Below are 18,914 nucleotides of genomic sequence, written 5' to 3' on the forward strand. Positions count from 1 at the left end.
TATTCATTCTGTAGCTGAATTATCTACGACAGAGAATAAAAAACAAATATTAAATTTTATAATAAAAATCCATAGCAGGATAGAGAGGAACAAGAATTAGAAAATTATAATACCTTTTGCTACAAACCAGTTGTCACCAAGATCATTGATCACGATTTTCGTTGTACATACGCGAAACACGTGTGAAATCTATAAAAATAAAAAACGATTTTATTCTAAAGTATGTTCGCTTTTATACATATATCGTTATGAAATATACACGTGGGGAACGACATCATAGCCTCCGCCTTCTATCCAGTTTCTATCTCCTTTCTCATACTTTACCATCCTACCCAGTATAGACTCGGAATATTTATTTTTATTGCATTAGGTGTATACTCCCTGAGTCAACAGTTTCCTTTTTCTGAAGCATAAATCGAATCCGACTAGATGATTGAAACTGTGATTTCTTTTCATTTTTAATACTATTCCGTGGTAGAATTTATATTATCTTTAAGCTTTTAAATGTTTAATTAACTTTTACAAGCAAATATGAGAAATAATACCCTTATCTGTAAAAAATTATTCGCATTCACACTACATTGCTTTAATACTTTCAAGAAGACGTAGCTTGCAAAGTTAGCGGCTACTAGCGAGTCCACTAAATCTTGTACCACCCCTGGTTGCCTAGCCATTCTTATTCCCTCGTTACTTGCAGCTCCGCTCGAGGCAGCTCTCTCCTTATTATATCGTCTTTCCACACCATAAAATCGGAAAAGAATATCGCTCCCCAAGACAATAGAAACTAATAAATTTGATTACTGATTACACTTGTGAATTTTTCTTTTTAGATTAAAAACTGATCATAAAACAGATCGTAATTGTAACAGAATTTTTGTTCACGGTTATTATAAGCACATTTTAAACTTTAATGTGCCCACCATTTTCTAAAATGCACGCCATCGAAACGTAAATATAACACGGCGTTCCTAGCTATGATAATCTAACCCTAACAATAAAAGTAACAAAGTGACAACACCTCTTACATCTCGTAACTGCGAAGATATTTACGTTGACAAACCTAATTTATACCTTAGGATGTATGGAAAGTTAAGAAATTGCATAAAATTTATTCTAACTTAACCAAAACCACTAAAGATAAATAATTGTCGCAAATTGTGACGATACAAGAACAACGAATTGAACAATATGAATATTCGTTTTTAGGATAATAGATACTCACATATTTCAATTGATCGATAGTACTACAATTGGAGCACAACTATATTCTCACAAACTAATTGTTGAACAGAAACGATAGTCCGACGCTACGAGGAGAAAAGATTACAACAATAGAAACGCGGGAAATTTAACTTTTGTATTCGGATGCAGAGACGCGATACACGCAGAGCCATCTGCAACATATCAACACGTCTCAATTCAAATGTAGATAATGCAGGAAGCAATTCACTTGCAACCTGCTTTACTGACTACTACATCAAATCATTTCATTGCCGATACACCCCGTCTGGGATTTCACTGACGAGTTAACTTCAGTAATGTTCATATTAGAACAAAAATTTATTTATTTAATATTTATTTATTATATAATATTATATAACATATATATATTATATAATATATATTTATTTAGTGAATTTATATAAAAATTAAAATGACAGAATAATATAATTATTATATTTACAGAAACTTTTTAATTTCAATATTCATTGCTCAGCAACGGAATTATTTTTTAACCATTTGTAATGCTTAATAAATAATATAAAATTATTCGCTCAAATTACAACTTGAATTTCAATTTATATTACTAAAATAGTGCTCTACCGGAAGTAGTGTGCGAGTTCATCAACTACACCCATGCAAATACTTGTTAATAAAAACTTGTATACAGATGACATTCTCAGTCCTGCCTATACTTTGTCATGTTAGTAACGAAATGGAAGAGCAAAGCAATGAGTCAATTGTAGTGTACGTAGTCGTTTTCGGTAATAACAACAGAAAAATCGTCAATTTTTAAGTCAGCACACATTGCAGAAGATTCCAGAAAATGAATTCTACGCAACAATGACTGGGGATAAAGAAAAAAATAAAAAATTCTATTCTTGAATGGTATTTATAATTAACTATTTGCTGTATTTTTATTATAATCGCGTAGCAAAGTAGTGAAATATTTCTTTCACGTGGTTTCACATTTTCAAACGTAATTGCTGTTGAATATTACCATGAAATGTTCTCAAAGTTGGAGCACTTAGTCAATGGTTAGAATAATTACATATTCTTATAAATGCTAAATATATATATATATATATATATATATATATATATATATATATATATATTATAATTTTATGGAATAAAGAGTACTTTTGACCTGTATAATGTAATGTAATTATGTATTTATTCTTTGACAATTTGCACGTAAAAGATTCGTATTATCAATAAAGAATTCATTGATTCAAAAATAAATTTTTAAAAATAAGGGAATTTGAAACTTCATTCAAATATTCATATTTTAATTACAAAAATACTTTCCTCTTTTTTCTTTCCATTACATAAATTTTATTATATGTGAAAAAATATGTCGCAGATAAGACACTGGTAGGGATTATGTTTATATACTGCAGTGGATTATTTTTTACAAAGTACTCGATAAGTTATGGTAATAAACATTTATATAAATGCATTTCACTACAGTTATAAATTCTTAGCAAATATTAACATGTATCTATGCATTTTATCTTGTGAAGTAAGGGGAATCTTGTTTATTCTATACTCTTTGTTCGTATTTTCTTAATCGCATAAAACAAGGATACATAAGCATATGCTAAAGTAATGTATCACCTCAAATAAATGATGCGTACAATATATCATCCAATTTATTATTTTCTTCTCATTTGTAATCAATATCAGAATGAGAACATAGATATAATAAACCATTTACACGCTTAAGTCAAAACAACTGCCCCTAGTGTCCACTATGTGTTGGATGTGTATATACTCCTCATGTAGAGATTATCATTTTTGAATAATAATTTTCCGTGATAAAAAGTTTTGATATTATTGGATTAACTGCCTGAATTTCTAACTAATAGTTATATTGTGAATGCGTGTAAATTTATGGTAAGAATTTTGTACCAAATTGTTTAATATTTATTACACATCAATAGTACTTATAGTTTTGGTAATTAAAGATTACAATTGATATTAGGTGAATAACAAAATATTCAAAGAAACATTATTATGTCTTGAAATAAAAATTGTTCAATAAATAGTTCTTCAATTGAAATTGTTAATAACTTAACTGTTTTAATGGTTAGTAATGTAGTAATCGTGTCAGTTTTTAAAAACATTCTCAAAACATTTTTAAACATATTTTATTCTACCAAAAATATTATAGTAACATATGAACGATGTATAAAAATAATTCGTATATTACGTGCTTTGGTTTCATTATAATAAACTATTTTCAGTTTTAATCATACTATTATTAGTAGAATATTTACTTTAACAATTATACTCAGTACATTCTTGTTAAAAAAAATAAAGATAAATAGAAAGAATATAATTTAGGAAGCTAACTATATTAATGATATAAATCTTATATTAATAATCTAACTACACAAAATTAGCTTTTAAAAAATTAGAAATTCTTTTGTATTAATATAAAATGTTTTTGACAGGGTAAAAAGAATTTTGAAGTGCCAAAGATTTTAAAACAAGACTGAAAAATGGTAAGCAAATTACCACAAGAGTTTAGGAGATATCTACGTAATAGAAATCACCTACAACATGTTCTTGAAGAAACTCAACGTACTTTAGAAGTTATTGATCTAGAAAATTTCTTTCCTGGAGGTAAATATTGAAGTTTTTAAATTTCGCTAAGATCAAAATAAAATTTTACCTAAATATTTTTTTACAGAAAATGTTGTGGAGGAATTACTACCCCCTTTAACATTGGGCAGAATCACACATATTTTAGCGAATTCTCCAGCTATTGTAGTTCTTGGACAAGATAACAAGGCAAAAGCAACAATAGTTAATACTTTAATATCTACCAATATCTTACCAGTATGTAATGGATTATGGCGGTGGATTAAACTTACTTATGGTCAAACAAACCACATTAGTCTCACATTAGGTCTAGAATATGAAATAATTGAAAATTTGCAAGCAAATGAAAAACCTTGGACTACACTTCCAATCGAAGATCTAACAAAATCTGGAAGTGAAGATGCAACTTATCCAACAGTACTTGAAGTCCAACTAAACCAATCTATATTAAAAGATGGTGTTCAAATATTTATTGCTCCAAATACTGGGGCGGTAAAAGTTCTTGAAAAAGAGTTGTTATCTATTTTACCAATATTTTTATATGCGCTTGGTGATCAACCTTTAACAGAACAAAATTTGAAAGAGCTAAGAGACCTAAGGGAGTCTTACCCCTTTAATCCAGTACTTTTTATATCATCTTTGGGAGATATCTTAATGACTGGCATTGATGCTGAATTGACTGAATCTGAACAACATAGACTTCAAAATCGACTAAGTTCTAATGATTCTACATCAAGTAAAACTGATGGTGATATTGATTTTGATAGAATGAATTCGCTTGGTTTAACATGGTTGGATCAGCTCACAAATTTAGGTTTCCTTGGAATGAAAGAGTCTGTTGAAGTTGATCAATTATCTTGGCTCGGTAGTGGGCAATGTATTAGCTCTAGTGACTTTCTTGACTCATACAAAAAAACAGACCGAATTTTATATTTCATTCGTGGATGTTTGCAAACATACCTTATTAATGCTAGCACTTATTTAAATGAAGTACATACAACGAGCCTAAGAAAGTTTATTTTAAGTGCCTTTGATATGGCACGTATAATTCAAATAACTCCTAAGAGAATACAGTATGCTCAACAGAAGGAAAATGAATTATATGACAATTTAATGAAAATTGTTCATGAAAAACAACAAGAACTAACTGGATTAATACAAAATATTATTCAAGAGATGAAAAATGATGTATTATCATCTAGTAATGATGTATGTTTATATCAAAACCACTTCAATAATAAAGAGAGGACGGAATGGTCTGTAACCGCCAAAGCTGCAATTTCTGAAGTTCAGAGAATAATGCTTTACTGTTTAGGTGAAAAAGTTGCAAAGCAACTTGTAAATTCCGTTAACTGTTTACGTGAAAGCTTTTTTGGTACCTTACAGCGTTGTTTATTGAGTCTCGAAAGAACATACGAATGCGATACTTGTTTATTAGCTAGTGATGCTTTGAAACAAATACTTTCAGCTGCATATAATATTGAATTACGTAATTCTTCACCATTTTCAATATATTCATTTTTAGAAAGATTCAATCTGATTTTTATGTCTTCATCTTTGCAATGGTCATCAACTCATACTCTAGATGTAGCTTGGTGGAAAAAAGTGGAAATTGAGATATTGAATTCTTTATCAGCATCAAAGTTGGCTAAAATGATATTGATGCAATTTGGAGATAAACTTGAGTCCTCACATGATGCATTTCAGGCTGCTCTCAGATCAATAGAAAATTATTATTCTGGGGAGTTAGAAAGAACTGAAGAACAAAGAATAGCTATTAGAAAATATCATGCTCCTAGATTAGCTAAATTAGCATTAGAATCCACATCAATGATAGATCTTGTTCGCTATGGAATGCCCCATTATAAAGAAGAAATTGGTCGTGGTCAATATGGCATTGTATTTGCTTCTGATGGCTGGGGAGGCACATCTGGTCCTTGTGCAGTTAAGTCAGTTGTTCCTTCAGACGAAAGCCATTGGAATGATCTGGCTATGGAATTTTATTATAGTAGGTCCATTCCTGAACATAAAAGAATAGTGAAGCTTCGTGGATCAGTTATTGATCAATCTTATGGTGGAGGATTTGGTCTTGGATCTGCAGTTCTTTTAATATCGGATCGTTTAAGTCGTGATTTGTATTGTGGAATACGCGCTGGTTTATCTTGGTTAGAACGCATACAAATAGCTCTAGATGTGTTGGAAGGAATACGCTATCTTCATTCTCAAGGACTTGTACATCGGGATATTAAATTAAAAAATGTTCTTCTCGATACCGAAAATAGAGCAAAATTAACTGACTTTGGATTTTGCATCACTGAAGTTATGATGTTAGGGAGTATTGTTGGAACACCTGTTCATATGGCACCAGAGCTCCTCTCTGGTCATTATGATAGTAGCGTCGATGTATATGCATTTGGAATTTTATTTTGGTACATATGCGCGGGACATGTAAGATTACCATATGCTTTTGAACAATTCCATAATAAAGAACTATTATGGACTAGTGTGAGAAAAGGTAAGTTTATAAGTCTTGAAGAATTTATTTAGCTTTGTACTCCTCTTTTCTAAGTATTGTTTTCATTGTTATTAGGTATACGTCCAGAAAGATTACCTTCTTTTGACGATGAATGTTGGAAGTTAATGGAACAATGTTGGTCTGGAGAACCATCTAAACGTCCTTTACTTGGTGCTATTGTACCAGTGTTAGAATCTATTCAACAAAAAGCAATAGCGAAAGAAGCCTTACAAGAACTTTCAACAGAGAAGTTACAAGCAAGTTCGTCAACAGATTTAAAAAATCCTGCATTAGCATTAGCAGAACCTTATAATCAAAGAGGTACTGTAGCTAGCCCTCCTCCTGCAAAACGTAGGGCAATGAGCATTATAAAATATCATCTTTTTCTGACCAACTTATACATTCAAATGCGGGAACTATAAAGTGCATATTATTTTCTCTGCTTGTGTATTTAAAATTTTTAGGTGATCTGACTATATTCAATCTCAGCTCTAAATATTTTTTAAAACAATTTATTAGTTTCTATTGCATATATTTGGCGCCTTTCAATAGTATTTTAAGTGCCACAGTATTAATTGACAACCTAATTATTATTACTCTCTTAGAAATTTTTTTAATTTTATATCTGCCTACAAATAATTTAATTTAATTTAATATAAACAAAAAAGAACAAAATAATTGAACTGTGTAAATATAATTTATGATTAAATATGCAATTATGAACAGATTGTATAAATTTATTTTTATATTAGAAACATAAGTACATAATTATGATATTTGATGAATTACGTATGTAATTAGTGAGGTATCCACTTCATTGTGATATGAAAAGGTATGATAGAGAGTAAGGAAATCCAAGATTGTAAAGATTGAAAAATAAATAAAGATTCCCAGTTTTCTACTAACTGTTTTAATGCTATTAAAACTTTCTGTGGAGTATCTAATTCTTAATATTTTAAATTTTCTAATATTAATATATTTATATGTTGCTCAGTGACAAACTTCTCTATTACTGACATAAATTTATATTGTTTTCAGATCTCAGATTTTTCAAAATAGAATCTACATAAATGTTCAAGTGGAATTTCAAAAAATGATAATGTCTTTTAGTGTGGAAGGCTTTGTCATTTGGCAAGACATTTTTATTATACACTTGGACTGTAACATACAAATTCTTGATTACCAGCAAGTACCAGTACTAAGAACTGGATACACAGAAAATTTGAAGTTAGTGGAATTAAGAAGATTATATAAAAATAATTTTATACATATTTAAATGATTATAAAATATTAAGGTTATTTTATATTTCTGTTTTATTTTTAACGTTTTTAATTTTTACGTGAACCAGTCATAATTACATATCTGTAAGTAGCCGATCTCTAGTTGTATTATTTTATTGAATGTAATATTGCATTTATACAATTAAAGTATTTTTGTAAGATATAATCCTGTTAGGAGATTAACTTATAATCAAATATTTTAAATGATATTCAAAGTAACAAATCAAGATTACATTTTGCTTTTTCTAGATCATGTAGAAATTTATAAAATTCACTGATTGTCATTTCTACAAAAACGTTCCTTGTTTTGCCATTTTCTTCTAATTTTAATTTTAAATGCAAGAATGATTTCCCCATGTTGTCAGATTCATTACTCGCTGCTGTTACTGTAAAAATTTATTTATTTAATATTATATTACTTTATAAAAATGTACTATTTAATTATATGTACAGGAGAGGATTGGGGTTAGGTTCTTCAGTATGTTAATATTATATATTGTTTTGCATTCTTATACTTATTCTAACTTTAACTAAATAAATAACGTATTTCATTTTTTTATAGAGCAAAAAGAAGAACACTAATGATAGTTTTTATAGTTTACAAGTTATCAAACGTTTTAAAGGTACTTAAAATATTTTATCTAACACAACAGAAATTTCTAAAACAATTTGTGTTTTGAGGTTAGATTCGTACCACCAAATCTCCACGAAATGTCAAGGATTTTTGTGATATTTTTAACCATTTTGTATTCAAAATAGGATCCTTTTATTTATTTGTTAACAATGCCTTTATTTATATTCTACTTGTTACTGAATATCAGATATTGTATTGATAAATGTTATAGCAGTCTGTGTACTTAAGCGAATGCAACAAGTATAAATTATGAAGGCGGGAATTGATGAATGTACATGATGAGATAAAAGAAAGATATTGTATAATTATTCTACCGAATAATTTAATTCGCAGATATTATTATTATAATTTAATTATTATTATTATAATAATTTAATTTAAGCAGATTTAACTTTTATATTGGCATGTAATTTTGAAGTAATATATTTTAAGATCATTATATCATACAGCGAACGAATAATTTTAATCTTACCAGATAATTTAGTTTTCTACTAAATAAACGTATTAAATCAGGACGATTTATTTTTATTTTATATTTAATTACATATGTAACATTATATTTAATATCTTTAGTATATTTACCTATTATGTATTTAATTACCTATTATGATTCATATTTACATATTAAACATTATTCAAGTGATATTTATTTTTGCATTATTATATTTTACAGCTTTGCTTATTTCTAAGATTTTACAACCAAGGGAATTAGGGAATTAAAATGCCTTCAATCTAATCGTACTTTATTTGGTTAACTTTTGATTTATCGGTAGAACGACGAAATATTTCAGATTTTTATCGTTCCAGCTTAGCTAGATGATTGGTTAGAGAAAAAACGATTGTCATGGTTTCGATATAGTTAGCAAAAACCTAGTACGAAAATTGGTTTCAATAAATCCTTTGGATGTCGTGTACTTTCGATCTAGGACAAAAATGGCTAGAAGCAAGAAACACCAGAATGCAATAAAACCTAACGTTAGTTTTCTAGTACTTGTATCACGAATAAAATCTGGGTAGATTTACAAAAGCAAGAGTTCATTTGTCCCATACTTAACTGTAATACGTTGAGGGGAGAACTCGAGATCCGTTTCAGTCAACAGTATCAAGTATAATTTAGACTCTTAGAATAATAGACGTTGCAATGCAAAACAGATGATGAGTATCAAATTCGGAAGAAATTTTATTCTTCTTTTTGAGTTACGACTATCACGAGTCATATAATATAATGAGGCTCGCGTATTTCTGTGGCTTGCGTAATCATTTTCTATCATCGAAGAGAAAAAAACGTTGGTATAGATTTGTTCTTATTAGAATGTCCGAGTATAATAATCAAGTAAAATAAAAGGTTAAAAATACGATCGTTATTATCAAGCGTTGATTGATACTCGTTGATTGTATCTTTAATTACGTAAGTGTTTGCTTCTGAATGCAACACGAACTTCATTCGTTATTCGTCCTAAGACAAAAAGATTTCTTTCACTGCTTCTGTTCCTTGAAAGCGAGAGATTTGTTATGTTTTTTGAAGTAATAACCGATAACAAATGGAGCAGCTTGCAAAGTGTTGCAGTACTTAATTTAATTCTTAAACTACAGCCGTGTGATAAAATGTCTCGGATTTTTGTAAAGTACGGATTTTTCTAGGAACATAACAAATATAAATGCTCTTACTACGTAGCTAAGTACAAACTAAAAATAGTACCCTCTAGACATAATCGCTTTAGACGGTGAATGTTATTTAAGATACTTTTTTATATGATAAAGAATGAAAAAAATATCAAAAATAAAAATATATCATGAATTTAGGGGGATGTTACGATTACAACTTACGAAGTAAGTCTTCGGCTATGTTTCGTTCGGCTATCCGTGTCGATTAAGGGCGCGAGAGGTATCGTGTGCCGTGCTATCTGAATTTATATGCAAATTTTCTCTATAACGCGCCATTGTTTTCCCGACATTCATAAATAAAGGATGGTAGAATCACGGATGAATCCCTTAACCAAAAGCTCGCTGTTTAGTTTCACGCAAACGGTACATTGGAACTTTCGAAATACGCCATATTTGTTGTCGAAGCTTGTTAGAATTTCTAATTAAACCACACACAGAAATGATAAATCTATCTTAAGCTACTCCGGCTTTAGGTCACTTGGTAATAAGTTTGCAAAGTTTCTTCGTGCGTAGTTGCTTTGAGACATCCAGAGATTATGATCAGTTATTATAATTATCAGATAATCGAAATGTTATTTTCGTTTGACCGTTCTTCAAACTAGCCCACCAATAAAATTCAAGATTCCGTTGGATCGTTTCTTATTGAATCCCACTGTATCTGCATATATTTCGTTCTACGTCTCTCTATTGCTTGCTCGTTACAGATGCAAAATACGAAAATACGAAGAGGAGATCCTTCTTTTATATGCTTTTAGCAAAGTAGTACAGAAACGTAGAATAATTTTCAAAAGATCTTGAATAATTTTGAAACGATTTCGGTCAATGGCCTCGAAATGGCATCGAATGACGCTAATATAATGCTTAAATAATCCCGAACAACCAACACAATAATTTTTTCAGAATCCTGGGATAGGTTTCAAATAATCTCAATAGTTCGTGTACTATTTCTTCGTTCGACTTTTATATATTTCATAAATCACTTATGAGAGCAAACAAACCTTATAAGGGAGATTCAGTAGATTTCTAGTCTCAGACATATCCCTGTATTTTTTGTTAATCAAGCTGCGTTTGCTCTCTAGTTGAAAGCGAGCAAACATTTGACAAAAGGGAGCGGGAGTTAGGTGATTCGATTAAATAACTCGGTAACAGGAAGAAGGGAAGAGCAATAGCCATAAAATCGAGGAAGGGGAACAAGACGTTACAACGTAGCCTAGGCGTACGTCAGTTCAAGGAGAAAATCCGCATAAGCGGTGGCGTTTTAAAAAGCATCCCTGTAGACTGTAGAGTTACCTATCTTAGGCATCCCCTTTTTTTGCCCCTCTATCGTCTGACTTTTTGCACGTTGCTTTACCATTTTGTGCTCCACTGTTGCTTCACGACTACTCGACAAATAAGCAGTTGCTTTGAATATGGAAGGTTTCTTATTACTTTGCTTTGTTCATGGTAGAAAGGAAATTACAGTGTTAATAAATATCGAGTTAAAACGAATCGTGATAAAATTCTCTTTCCTCTCGCATTTTAAGAATATTAAAAGCTCGACTTGTGTAAGTAATATGTGTGAATGTAAAATATGCCAAGTATCGAGCTCTGAATAGGTGTTTTGAAGTAGAGACAATTTCGCGCGGAGAGGAATTTGCGCGGTTGTTTTGTCGCAAAAACCTCATCGATCGGTTAGTAAATTTTACAAGCCAGGGAAATTTTACAGGCTCGCAAAAATGGCATGTAATAAAGCATGCGGCGTATAATTTCGTAAATTATAGTCAGACTAATGCGGCCGTGTATGCAGTTTTACACCCCCACCAGGTTTAATAAAATTTATCCGGCAACCGTGACCACGTGCACCCTCATGCATGTAGACGAGTCTCTGGCTTTGTATTACATTCAACTCTATCGTAGGATCGTGATTGTGTTGGTGACGATTCCTGCAACTGGGTGGGGCGGTGCGCGAGCGCCTGCGTCAGATAAGACATCCAGGAGCGTGTCTCCTGGGTTATCCTTAAAATATCCAGGCTATCCTATTACCACGAAATTCGAATCGCGGCAGCTTATCATTAATCACGGCCACCCTTCGACGAGCATAGTTGCTACGGCACCCTGTAGTGTCCTTTTTTCATCGGTTCTATACTTGTTTGTTCGCGTTTTGAAACGCCGTGCGTGGTCGTCATGCTTGACTTTCCCTTCCTGTCATGTTTTCCCTTTATCTTCTTCTTTGCGCTTTTTCGATTCCCACAATGTTGGTCGTTCTCTTCTGGAGCAGCGATTCATGGCGAACCACTGAAAGAGAACGAAACGATAAATCTACAGGCGATGAACGAGGTGCTCGGCAGCTTGCCCTTGTGTTCACTCGATCGACTTTTATTTCAAAGCTTGGCTGGAAAGGGATAGTCGTGAGAGAACAAGAGCAAGAGTGAGAGAAGAAGTGTATAGATATGTAAGGGAAGGAAAGAGAGCGACGAAGCAGGTTGAGCCTAAGGAAAAAATAAGGTTGAGGGGGTGGGAAACCGAGGGAGAGTTTGGATGCGCGTACGACGTGAAACACGGCCCAGTAATTTGGAGAAAATTTAAAGCTCTCTGTCGGGGTAATTGCATAGGCGTCTCTATGCCGCTGTGTGCGCCGTTTTCTACCGCGTTCTCTTTTTTCACCTTTTTTCTTTTTTCTTCGTTTTGCGGGTTTGTTTTTCATTGAAGGCGAGAGGACTGAAAGGGTTCCTAATTAAATGATACGCTCGCGCTTTCTAACCGACAAAGAATGTATCAAACGCGTATACGATAAAATTTCTACGAGGTAGAAAGACGTGACGAATAGAAAAGATGAAACGCGTCCACAGGTACAAATACGGAACGATCTACTTCCGGACAGTGTGCTCGACTTCGTTCACTGTGCTACGAGAACTTATTACTATAGCGATCCATGGTTACTTATCGCGCTGGATGTATTATCCTTGCAATTTCGTGTCGCGGAAAGGGGAACAAAAGGAAGAGAGAATAGGTCATAGGAATAGAAAAGAGAGAGTGGATTTGGAGTGCAAGGCCGGATAAATCGCGGTTGTCCGACGAGATAGACCGATTCTTAATACACGAGGGATTCCGATTTTCATTTTTAAAGAATCGCGCGTTTCAGTGGCCTCGTCTAGTACTGCTGTACCTAGAACTTCTTAAATGAGGCGCACGGTACAAACGAGTCGTCACCGCCCGGCAAAGTATTATGGAATATAACGTCGCGTAATTTCTAGCGTCTAACGTGTACGCCGACGCGTAATAAACGACAAAAAGGAAGAAAAAATTGACTCCACCCAGCGAGAAAAAGAATAAGTTTGCGTACAGGACGGATGGAGAGAAATGCGGTTGTGCAACTAGAGACACGAATGTAAGTGAGAAGGAGGAAAACTGCGAGTAGTGACGGCGTATGTACTAGTCCGTTTGCAGCGATACGATATGTTTCCCCACGCTTTTTGTTTTAATTTCGTAGGAGCCACCAACTCTCGTGCCCTCTCTCCTTCGTTTCTCTGTTTTTCTCTTGTTTCCTCTCTCATGGGAGCCCCGCGAAATGTACCACGGTGGTTTTCAGCACTGTGGATGCTGCTAGCTATATATCCACCAACCTCTTCCCCTTTTCCATCCTCATCCTCCCACTATCCCTCTTTCCTTTCACTCCTCCATTTTCCCCTAACCCCCTCCCACCCAATCTTCCCTCCATCGTGCTATATCCCTTCCCCTTGCACGCTTTTGCTGCCACCCCTACGAGTCGGTAAAGGGCTGAACCGGCCAGTGCAATCCACGACGAGTTCGACGTCGAATCCACGCGTCTCCCGTGTCTTATGCTACGTGATTTTTTCACGCGTTGCTCGCGTTTTGCCGCGCGGTAAAACGATATTATTCCGTTCGTTCGTTTGACCTTTTATTTCGTTCCGTTCCGTTCGTTCGTTCTCCGTTCGCCAATACAAGAGGCACATACGTGTCACGATTCGCCTCGAGCTCGTTCCATTAGAGACGCTTTGTTCGCGCCTACGGTTCGTCTCCTCGTATTTTCCTTCCACATCGTTCCGAACAGCCTCGTTACGCGTCATGCATCGTCGCGTCGAGCGCGTTTATTCTCCCTTAGGTTAATTAGCGTGCGGCCCAGTTTAATGATCTTTCGAACGTCATTAAACTCCCGCTCGGCCAGGGTGCACTCGAGCCGTGAACTTCGACAGGGAAACGCCGCGTCAAGTAGCTGGAAAATGATACGTTTGGGACAACGACGTAACTTCGAGGATCGTTAAGCGAGTCGACAACTTATCGGCGGGATGTCAACATCGTGCCTGTCTCCTGTCCAACTTGACGATCTTGTAATCTATCGAGGCTACAGAATGTCGCGGCGACACGTAAGTCTGCCACTTCGCTCTTTTCAATTTGTCATTTTCATCCTGTTTCTACATACCCACACTCCGTAGCCATCGATTTACCTCGTTGTTTTGTTGCTCGTGAACGATACAGTTGCCGTTGAGATTAAAACCGTACAAAGAGCAATTGTCGCGAGTCGAGTAAAGAAAGGTTCGGTTCGAACAGAGTCAATAGCGCGCCGGAGAAACTGGAAGGAAATTTATAACTCGAATAACTTCGCGATTCGTTGAATATATTTTCTCCCTTTTTCTTTTACCTCCCTTAGCCGGTGGTTCGGTTTTTTTTTACGGCTCGGCAACTCATTGAGTATTCATTCAATACACACGTTTTTTCCGCGGCCTGTACTCCTCGGCGTGTAAGGTATAAGTGTTTGTCTGTGTACCAACGTCCGCGTCTACTTGAATTCTTTTCGAGTGTCAGATGTTTTTTGCGTAAAAGCGGGTCAAAAGAACGGACGGGATCTTTTTACACACTACGGTACCTACGAGATACATGTCTATACGTATGCCTGTCTATGTATATCTAGATGTATTTGTACCCTCGTCAAAAATGGATTGTGTAGAAGTCAGAATAGTACTGCGAATTTTGTTTAATGTTGCGAACTAACTATGTTATTCCCGCATACGTACGGAATACGCGTAAAACCGTGTTTAATACGCTTTAATTCTTCGTCCTGGGAACTCGATGAAACTAGATTTTAACTTGGGTGATAAATTTTCATCGTTCATAGAGTATCTACACGACGTCGACTTATCTGTCGAGCAATCGGGTGACAGTTTAAACGAAAGACCTAATTGTAGAACGTAAATCGTCGAGTCTAGGATGGATAGGGTCGTGATTCTGTATATGGCGTAGGCTCGAAATTATGGAATAGACAGGAACTTAGCTGCAGTTTTGGTGCTGTTGCTGGTTCACTGTATCGGGTAGGAGTTTAGAAAACGTGGTATTCATGTAAGAAAACAGTTAAGCCATATTTCTAACGTCGACAGGATGCTACTAAAAAACGATGACGTGTTTCGCTTCGTGCAAGATCGAGGGAAAAAGTCTTGGTTGCAAGAAACAGAAAAGAAAAACGAGAAAACAGGGAGGAGGAGGGTAGGAGGGAGGGAGAGAGAGAGAGAGAGAGTAAAAAAAAAGAGACTCATTAATTCTGTTTTTTCGTGCACGATAATGGAAACTCGCTTGAACTTTCTTATTCCTTCGTTAGCCACTCCTGGCGTCGTGAAAAGGCAAAGTCTTATTTCGTACACGACCGACAAAGAAGAAACTTGTCATCCTAAAGGGTAATTAAACGGCGATAATTGTGGTGATTACACGCGGATAAATCGTCCGGCTATCGAATGTTTTATTTGGCATATTAATTTTATTACCACTGCATCCGGTCGACATGTAGACGATAACTTTAATTGGCCTGGCGTGTTTCATCGCGTTTCCCGATAATTGTTCAATAATAAAATAACACAAGACTATGCCACTGTTGCCGAGACTAGAATTAAACTAGCGTAGATTTCACGCTACGCGGTGGCATACAACCCAAAAGGGAGGGATGACCAGCGAAATTTATTCGATCTCAAAGCGAGCCGTTTCACCGTGAAACGAGACTTTGTAGTCATTAAAATAATCCGGATACCCGTTCAAGGTACTTCGTGATTCAAATTGCGTTGTAAAAAAAACCTAATTTGTAAACATGTAATCAAATGACCGACCAATAGAGTAGTAGTGCGTGGAATGTAATTCTCGCTAATGAGCACTTTGTTAGAAAACTCGGCGCGAAGAGATTAGGCGAGATTTCGGAGACAGCTCGGAAATTAGTTTCCCATGAAACAACAGGTAAATTCTTCTTCGTCTCTGTCTTATTCGTTTCTCGTACTTTCCTTCCTTCCACTTCCCCACTTTTCACGATCGGACAAATATTATTCTCTTGAACACGGATATCCCGACCGGATTTACGTGTATGTGTGTCGTTTAACTTTAAAAAGGTCCATTCACGATGGATTTCATTGCTGTTAACACCATGCTTCGCGTTTGTCATTGACGTGAGCTGGTGTATGCTTTGTCAGTGAGACAGGTTGAATGTCCCCGTTGATTGCTTTCTTCGATTCCACCTCTTTTCTACTATGATCAATAACACTGTCAATAGGTGATGGACGACTGGTGGAAAATGTATTTTCACCTGAACGAATCGTACGTTCTAGTAATTCTCACGGTTTCCATGAATTTCAACGGGGACCACCTTGCCCATTTCGGGCCGGTCATTTCGAATTGATTCCCAGTTGAACTAATTTCACGAGTGTGATTGTTCTCCCAGAGACAGAGGCAAACAAACGGCTGGTGGAAGAAGCTTGCATAGATGATGTGTCACGATATCGTATCGGGAAATGACAAACACGTATATTGTTCTAAATTTCGCCGATCATTTCAAAACAGTGAAATTAAGCGAGAAATAATTGTAATCGATGGACCGTCGTTGCGATAATATCACGTCCGGGACGAATAAATATTGGTCCATTAGTGTGTTTTATTGTATACCAAATAAATTTCCCCACGTGCTCCACGGAGAATTGAAAATATATCAACAATTTGCAGTAATTTACTGTTGTACATAACGAATTGTATACGATACTTTCATCCAACCTCGCCGGCCTGTGTTATTGATATACAAAGTAACACAGGCGCTGTTATATCTGCAGGTAATTTTATTCATGAAAAAAGGCGACAGATTATTACGAGGTATTATTGAATGGCCAGCATCACAAAAAATTTTTCGCGCTTCGACGGTTTTAATAAAACGGCGTTTTACGTTTCACGTAAACGACATTCTCACCTTTCGTGAAATATTAAACGTAAAACGTTTTCGCGCTGGTAGGATGGTTTCTCGCAAAAATCTCGATCACTAGTGTGGCTAACATCCTACTAACCGTAGTGTGGCATTTGTATTTCTCCTCTTTCCCCTTTTTCTTCCTTCTGTTTCTACTTCGTTTCCTCGTCTCCTCCACGAAAAGTATTTCTTTCCGAGAGACAAAACGTTGTTCACGCTTCCATTCTAAACTTTCCTCCCCATTTAATAACCGCACAATGCAGCTCTACGCTTAACATCATCGTATAATATTCTCCGTAGCGCAAGTTCCTTACAACTGTTTTTCAAAGCTTCATCCTGGTCATCGCACGAAACAAAAGCCTGGCTTTTCCTCCCGTGACGTGAGAATGTTAATCACACTTAGTGTAATCGCTCTCCACAGAAAACCGAATACCCCTCGATACCGCGGAAATGCAATCGTGAAAAGTTTCAATCGACTCTCTCGAGCACCGAATAAATATCTCGATGTATCCGGTGTTGCGCCAGAAAAAATAACATTTTTTTGATCGTGTATATCCACGAAGTCTGGTTTGCGCGCGAAATTATGCACATATGTAATGCGAATCGATACCTACTGTACAATACATAGTCTCGATATGAATGAATACCAAACAGGATGATACAGATTTTCAATTAACCGCTCTTCCTTGCGCGTATTCATCGACGTCCTCTCGTTCATTCGTTTTGTTTCGTTGTAAATGAACCTATATACCTGCATGCGCGTATAGGTATGCATGTAAAGAGAAAGACGCTAGGGAGGTGAAACGTATTGCGTCGCCGTGACGTTCGCCACAATACCGTTGTCTCGTTGGAATAAAGGGCAACGATTTTCATTTAAATGTCTTCGGGTCAGTCAAGTGGCCAAATAGGACGTGACATCCGACGACGATCGGCTCGATAATCGATACGAACCCATAGGTTAAATCGATGCTCAGGATTATCGGCACTTTAATCGACGCGGCAATTGTGCAATTTCGTGTATCACCGAGATACAGAGCGAGAGATGAATCTGTACACAACGAAGTGAACTTAATTACCCAGTACGGATGCCAAATTCAGGCCAGACCGTTCTATCCTGTACATGTACGAACGATACGTGTTTATGCGAAAGGAAAAGAGCGGATGGTGCAGATAGAAGGATCTACATTATTCAACGGTCGACTCTTTAGTCGAAGCTTCTTTACGTAATACGCTCCTCTTCTCTCGGTATTAAGTTTTTCGTCATACTTCTCTCTGTGACGACCGATCCGTCTGGAAGCGTACCTTTTCAATGAGCTTCGTCGAGCTACGACAGAGGGTTCACATCCGATAAACCCGATAAATTCCACCGACAAATGTCCTCCCGGATACCAATTAGTATTCATAAAGTCGACCGCTCTTTATCCTCTGCTCCTGATCCTAAATCCTTAATCCGCCATATTTCCTAAGAAGATACGTAGCCTCTGTGAACTCCGTGACTTTGCTCCCCGATGTCGATAGATTCCTGAGAAATCGTGCGTTATCCCACTGTTCGTTATCATGTCGATCACGTACCCTTCTTTACAGATTAAAACACGAGGTTTCTTAATTCGAAACGTGGGTCATAATCTCCAATAAGGGGGAAAACTCTAGCTTGTTTATTAAGATTCTGATCGTCCGTGGTGTTAATCCCGATAGAGGTACAGCGAAAAATATAGACGAAAGGAAGTTGAGTCGCGTGTATCGAGAAAAGAGAGACATTGAGTTATATTCTAGTTATTCACTGACAA

At 35.5% G+C, this 18,914-nt stretch overlaps 3 protein-coding genes across 6 annotated transcripts in view; 2 read left to right on the forward strand and 1 right to left on the reverse strand.

Annotated features, from left to right (window-relative positions):
* The first annotated feature begins 1,912 nt into the window (after positions 1-1,912).
* LOC117216361 (dual serine/threonine and tyrosine protein kinase) lies at positions 1,913-7,562 on the forward strand. Of its 4 annotated transcripts, none has more exons than XM_033463019.1 (5): positions 1,913-2,109; positions 3,681-3,852; positions 3,920-6,346; positions 6,422-6,667; positions 7,385-7,562. In XM_033463019.1, exons 2-5 carry the CDS (start codon positions 3,729-3,731, stop codon positions 7,414-7,416), a joined length of 2,829 nt encoding a protein of 942 aa, XP_033318910.1. In that variant the 5' UTR covers positions 1,913-2,109; positions 3,681-3,728; the 3' UTR covers positions 7,417-7,562. The 4 variants fall into 4 exon arrangements, with proteins under 4 accessions (XP_033318910.1, XP_033318909.1, XP_033318906.1 ...); XM_033463018.1 differs by lacking the exon at positions 7,385-7,562 and adding an exon at positions 2,809-2,853 and having other exon boundaries at positions 1,914-2,109; positions 6,422-7,244; XM_033463015.1 differs by lacking the exon at positions 7,385-7,562 and having other exon boundaries at positions 1,914-2,109; positions 6,422-7,244.
* A 139-nt stretch (positions 7,563-7,701) lies between these two features.
* On the reverse strand, positions 7,702-8,552 carry LOC117216363 (COMM domain-containing protein 7-like). The gene is made up of 2 exons (XM_033463020.1): positions 8,322-8,552; positions 7,702-8,013 (listed from the first exon to the last, which is right to left on the reverse strand). The coding sequence occupies exons 1-2, from the start codon at positions 8,368-8,370 to the stop codon at positions 7,838-7,840; spliced, it is 225 nt and encodes a 74-aa protein (XP_033318911.1). The 5' UTR covers positions 8,371-8,552; the 3' UTR covers positions 7,702-7,837.
* A 5,125-nt stretch (positions 8,553-13,677) lies between these two features.
* The window catches only part of LOC117216366 (lachesin-like), a 33,207-nt gene continuing 27,970 nt past the window's right edge, over positions 13,678-18,914 (forward strand). The window contains exon 1 of the mRNA XM_033463023.1: positions 13,678-14,290. The gene's annotated coding sequence lies outside the window, so the exon portion shown is untranslated. The remainder of the gene's footprint in view (positions 14,291-18,914) is intronic.

The sequence above is a fragment of the Bombus bifarius genome, unplaced genomic scaffold (assembly GCF_011952205.1).
Source record: "Bombus bifarius isolate JDL3187 unplaced genomic scaffold, Bbif_JDL3187 scf7180000010271, whole genome shotgun sequence".
In the NCBI taxonomy this organism is placed as follows: Eukaryota; Metazoa; Arthropoda; class Insecta; order Hymenoptera; family Apidae; genus Bombus; species Bombus bifarius.

Coding starts and splice junctions, on each gene's coding strand:
- LOC117216363 (XM_033463020.1), bottom strand. CDS start 8,370: ATGGTTAAAAATATCACAAAAATCCTTGACATTTCGTGGAGATTTGGT. Junction 8,014..8,321: donor CATTTCGTGGAGATTTGGTG/GTACGAATCTAA, acceptor AAATTTTTACAG/TAACAGCAGCGAGTAATGAA.
- LOC117216361 (XM_033463018.1), top strand. CDS start 3,729: ATGGTAAGCAAATTACCACAAGAGTTTAGGAGATATCTACGTAATAGA. Junction 3,853..3,919: donor AGAAAATTTCTTTCCTGGAG/GTAAATATTGAA, acceptor ATTTTTTTACAG/AAAATGTTGTGGAGGAATTA. Junction 6,347..6,421: donor ATGGACTAGTGTGAGAAAAG/GTAAGTTTATAA, acceptor CATTGTTATTAG/GTATACGTCCAGAAAGATTA.